Raw genomic sequence first — 6,000 nt, forward strand, 5'->3', positions numbered from 1 at the left:
TCTTTCCTAGGTAAGTTGTGGTGACGTCCTCACTCAGTTTCAAGTTCATGTGCGCTTATTCGCAATCGACATAGTGCTCCTCTAATTTTAGTATTTTCGCAGCTGATCAGGTAAGGTTGTAATGTATAAGTGTCTGCAGTTTTGCAATAAAAGGAGAGTCTTGAAATGGTCCCGTTCTTTGTGCTGTTCCAAAATTGAACATATTTATCCTGTAGTTTATTCATGACAGAATATTTGAGTCGCTTAATGTTGAGTGTGCCTTGGTTTTCCCACACGTGGAGCAGTCCAGTTGAAACCAGTATCTTTTTGACAAAAATTAAGCCAAGGAACTTTTTCCAATGAATTCGTCGGTAAAATATCATCATATGCTTGCCTCAATTAGCTATCTTCTTTTGATTCTATGATGTGCACCCAGAATGATATAACCTGACACACTGCGGTCAGAGTATCTGCCTAACTCTGCCAGGACTGGTAACTTAATTGATCTTTTGTGTACGCCCATTAAGCTCCTACGGAAGTTGACATATGTACATTTTCTGGTGGGCATTTTGCAGAGAGAAAGGCATTGAACTGGTTAAACAGCATAGAGGGCGTGGAGGAGTTTGTCGCAGTTTGATTGAATGGAAACCACACCTCAGCGCCGTGACTGAGAATTGGGGTGACTAAAGTGTCAAACAGTTGAGTCATCACATCTGTCTTTACTTCTTTCCCTCGCACACTGCGTTTCCGAGCATGCGCTGCTTTGTTTCCTTGTTTGGCTAAGTGGTCTTCAGCAAGGTGAAAATTTCCACTCTTATGAAAAATAACTCCCAAGTATCTGTATCTATCCGTAGTTTCGATGCAGTTATCGCCACATGAAAAGAGCACTGGTATTTTGGGGTCGTTTTGGGGGAAAATTACAACTTTTGTTTTGTCCCTGTTGATTTTAAGCCCCCACATCAGACAGTATTCATGTAGCTGGTCTGGTTTGTTTTGTAGTCCTACTTTTGTTGTCGAGAGCATCACAATGTCATCCGCATATAACAGATAAGAGATTTGAGTCTTGGTTGCTTCGTTGATGTATGGTGAGGTGTCATCGTGTATAGAGTCTCTCATGTCATTAATGAAAATATTGAATAGCGTGGGGCTAATAACATTTCCCTGAAACACTCCCTTTTTAACTACGATGGAATCTGTAAACCCATCGTTTGATTTACCACATACAGTTGAATTTTGGTACATATCTTTTATAATATCGAAACATTTTCCATTTATCTCAATTTTGTTTAGTTTCAAAAGAAGTGCATTATGCCATATATTGTCGAATGCCTTATTAAAATTAACAAAACAGCTGTAGAGACGCCCATTCTTTTATTTATGGTGTGGTCAATTATCTTTTCAGGATGAATATGTGATCAATGGATCTAGAATGCCTTCTGAAACCAGGCTGCTCTGTTATTAGTAACTCATTTTGTTCTAGGTATGTTTCAATTCTTCTGTTGATAACTTGACAAAACAGTTTTCGAAAGGTACTGTTGAGTGTTATAACCCGATGATTGTTAGGATTGCTTGGGTCGCCACTTTTAAAGATGGGAACATTTATTCCATCTTTCCACTGACTGGGATAAATACCAGCCTGAAATATGGCATTGAATAACTTGCATACAGTAGCACTGATGCTGAACGTGATTGCTTTGAGCATTTCGCTTGTTATTCCGTCTTTGCCGTGGGCTTTATTGGTCTTGAGATTCTTTACGGCTCGCATCATTTCAGTCATCGTAAAAGGATTGTCCAGGACAAACTTTGGCATGGTCTGTTTTATTCTGCCAAGTTTTTTTGTACGTGTTCTTTCCTGCCTTTATCAACGGATACTTCACTACTTATCAAGTTTTCTAAATGATTAATCCATTTACCTGCAGATATTGTGTGTCTCTGCGACTGAGTAGAACTATTCTTTTAGTTCAGATAGTATTTTACAAACTTTGTTGGGGTCGTGCTCCATTGCTGTGTTTAAACTTCTCACAAGTTCATTTTTGTACGTCTTTTTTTTTTTTTTTCTTTATGGCCTTCTTGTATGTTTTCAGGCAAGAAAAGTATTTATTCTGAACGTTTCTGTTAAAAGGATTTCTGTTCAATGCATTCAGTAAAGATCGCACCTCTTTCCTTTGAATGAAACAGTCATGTGTGAACCACTTTTTAGATTACTTCTTTTCCGTTTCGTGTGTCTATTTTTATGTTTGATCGATAAATCGGCCGCTGCAATTTCTTCTTTGGCAGTCTGTACGTTTTGAAGTTAACGTTTTCGCGTCCTTCATTAATAGAGATGATCTTATTTGAAACTGACAAAGTCTTAAGTGCTGATGCTAACTTTTCGGCAGAGCCCTCCACCCAAAAGAAAGAACGATTGTATTTTGAGTCTCTTGAAGTGGGACATTCCTTTCTACTGACAGAACTAATAGAAGGTGAACTTTCTTGTGACTGGTAGATGAATGAACAATTCGATAGGACAGTGATCTGAAAACATCGTAAGATTTTTTACCTTGCATTTCATCACCTTTCACATAAGGTCCTGGGAACACGTAAAGTAATCTACGACACTTTTCCCTGTTGGCGAAAAGCATGTGGGTTACCATGTAAGTCACCAAGGGTTCTCCCATTTAAAATATACAATTTATTTTCCATACATAGTTTAACAAACCTTCTTCCATATTTATGTACTACTTTATCTGACGATCTTCTTTTGTGCACATAATCACATGTGTAGTTAAATGTGTAGTCATACATATGTATATATATACACAGCCAACATAAGTGTCTTGATCTGTATTCAAACCTTTTATCAGGTGGTATGTATACACAGCCAACATAGTGTCTTGATCTGTATTCAAACCTTTTATCAGCATCCACACACGGTCACTACTGCTCTGTGGCAGGAACTTAATACCTGGTCTCAAATAGTCATTCACAAATACAGAGGCTCTCTGTGCCTTTGCTCGCTTTGTCCTTCAGTAGTGTACCCCTGCTGCAAAGCCAGGTGGAAATATATCTTTGGTCTTATCCCTGTCCATTGGGTGTATACTGGTGTATACTGGTGTGTAAATGACAGCAGGCTCACACAAACATGAAAACGTGATACTTATGAGTAAACAATTCAAACACAAGTTTTCCCGACACATGTGAATTATTGCAATCCACCCCCTAGCCCCCCAACCACCCCGACCCCACCCCACACACACACATTCTGCCAGGGAGCACTATCTGTGTCGTCATATACCTCTGTATGCTTCATGCCCCCAATGGTGTTCACTTCCACAGTCATCAAGAAGGTCAAGGACGTGATTTTCTGCTCCACTTCTTTGTAAGAGTGTCTTTTCGCGGATTATTTATCAAGCCATTTTTTTTACTTCAGTTTATGGGGTTCTTGTCGAGGTTTTAGTTTTGTGTTCTGTTGTTACTTTATCGTAAAATATAGTTCCAGTAATCGATCACAACATTATTATGAGTGTTATGTCCAACGCATATCTGAATCTGAATCAAAATCAGAATCAGAATAAAATCATAATCAATTTTAATGGTCAATTAAACCACAACAAGATCTACAAGACACACATACGCACCTCCCCCCTCACACACACACGCGCGCACGCACGCACGCACGTATGCAACCTCGCACGCACACACACGCACGCACACACACACACACGCATACACACGCACGCGCGCGCGCGCACACACACACGCACGCACGCACACGCACACACACACACACACACACACGCACACACACACACACACACACACACACACACACACACAAATACACACGTTAGTAGACAATAAACAAAACAGAACAAACGTGGACGTGTCGTTTCACGTCTCCACGTGGTTGTACAGCGCTTAGAGCTTGGTCTGTGATCGAGCTCAGGCGCTATATGAGTATCAATATCAATCAATCAATTCATATCAATCGACCGATGTCCAGTATTCAATGCTTTTGTGTTCTTGTAATCTGTTACAACATTACTGTACACGTTATGCCCAGTATTCAATGTCTGTGTGTTCTGATAACCTGTTACAACATTACTGTACACGTTATGTCTAGTATTCGTATCAATCAATTTTTTTTTAATCGATGTGCTTTTGTGTTCTAGCAGCATTACTGTACACGTTATGTCCAATATTCAATGTGTAAGTGTTCTTATAGCATTACTGTGCACGTTATGTCCAGTATTCAATGTGTTCTAATAACCTGTTACAACATTACTGTACACGCTATCTCATGTATTCAATGTGTGTGTGTTCTAATAACCTGTTACAACATTACTGTGCACGTTATGTCCCGTGCTTAATGTGTGTGTGTTCTAATAACCTGTTACAACATTACTGTGCACGTTATGTCCAGTACTCAATGTGTGTGTTTGTTCTAATAAACTATTGCAACATTACTGTGCACGTTACGTCCAGTACTCAATGTGTGTGTTTGTTCTAATAAACTATTGCAACATAACTGTGCACGTTATGTCCAGTACTCAATGTGTGTGTTTGTTCTAATAAACTATTGCAACATTACTGTGCACGTTATGTCCAGTACTCAATGTGTGTGTGTTCTCATTAACTATTGCAACATTACTGTGCACGTTATGTCCAGTACTCAATGTGTGTGTGTTCTAATAAACTATTGCAACATTACTGTGCACGTTATGTCCAGTACTCAATGTGTGTGTTTGTTCTAATAAACTATTGCAACATTACTGTGCACGTTACGTCCAGTACTCAAAGTGTGTGTGTGTTCTAATAAACTATTGCAACATTACTGTGCACGTTATGTCCAGTACTCAATGTGTGTGTGTTCTAATAACTTGTTGCAACATAACTATGCACGTGATGTCCAGCACTGACTGTGTGTGTTCTAATAGCAACGTGTGTGTTCCGCAGTGCCGTGTGACCCCCCAGTGATCCAGGGCTATCAGAACGGTTCCACAGTGGAGGTGCCCTTCACCCGCCGCTCTCTGGAGCTGGTGTGTGAGGCCCGGCACGGCAGACCCCCCGCGGAGATCGAGTGGTTCCGGAACGGGGTCAAGGTCGTGGACAACGTTGTCTATGAGACGGTCCCTGTGCCCGGGAACAAGCGGACCGACGCCCGCAGTCGGCTGACGCTGAGAATCCAGGGGAACGGCGAGAACGACGCCAGCTACATGTGTCAGGCCAAGAACAGCGCCGTCATGGGGGCTCCCCTGTCCACCACCGTCACCATCTCTATCCTCTGTGAGTCAGCACGGGGACAGGGTGCTGGTGGTGGCGGTCAAGTTCTTGTCGTTGTTCTTGTTCAATGTGTTCTTGTGAGGAAACACGCCTGTGTTGGTGCCCACTTCTCTTCTGTTTTTCTTTTAGTCATTGGACTTGTATGTAGCCTTCACTTTATCATAATTTGGTGCATTTGTTTATTTGTTTATTTTGTTTATTAATGTTATGCCATTTTATGTTACAAACCTGGATGTATGCTCTCAGACAGACCAGCATTCTGGGGTTGTGTGCTGGTCAGGCATCTGCTCCGGGTCTTTTGTTTTGTCTCTGTCTGTCTGTCTGTTTGTCTATCTGTCTGTCTGATTGTCTCTGTGTGTGTGTGTGTATGTGTGTGTGTGTGTGTGTGTGTGTGTCTGTCTGTCTGTCTGTCTGTCTGTCTGTCTGTCTGTCTGTCTCTGTGTGCCTCTCTCTCCATCTCCGTCTCTCTCGCTTGGTCGTTCGTTCTATTTCCATTCTCTGTCAGTTTTAAGAACAGATTTACTGCTGTCTCCAGTAAATGAATGTAATGAATTACTTGTAATGTATTTGTATGTGTATGTAAGGGCCTTATGATGATTACATGCGCGCGTGCATTTGTTGGTGAGCGTGCGCGTGTGTGAGTTGGTCTGCAAGCATGTGTGTGTGGAGTGGCAACAGCTGGGTGAAATGAAAGGGATTGGGGGAAGGTGTGTCTGCTGTGAAATAGAATTAAGGGTGTGGGTGGTGGGGGCACAGTCT

The 6,000-nt window shown here is 41.4% G+C and overlaps 1 protein-coding gene across 1 annotated transcript in view; it reads left to right on the forward strand.

The window, feature by feature from the left end:
* Nucleotides 1-6,000, forward strand: part of LOC143291697 (nephrin-like) — a 156,407-nt gene that overhangs the window by 85,966 nt on the left and 64,441 nt on the right. Inside the window, exon 5 of the mRNA XM_076601718.1 lies at nt 4,915-5,244. Within this exon, the coding sequence (XP_076457833.1) occupies nt 4,915-5,244 (330 nt within the window). The remainder of the gene's footprint in view (nt 1-4,914; nt 5,245-6,000) is intronic.

This window comes from Babylonia areolata, chromosome 17 (genome assembly GCF_041734735.1).
Source record: "Babylonia areolata isolate BAREFJ2019XMU chromosome 17, ASM4173473v1, whole genome shotgun sequence".
In the NCBI taxonomy this organism is placed as follows: Eukaryota; Metazoa; Mollusca; class Gastropoda; order Neogastropoda; family Buccinidae; genus Babylonia; species Babylonia areolata.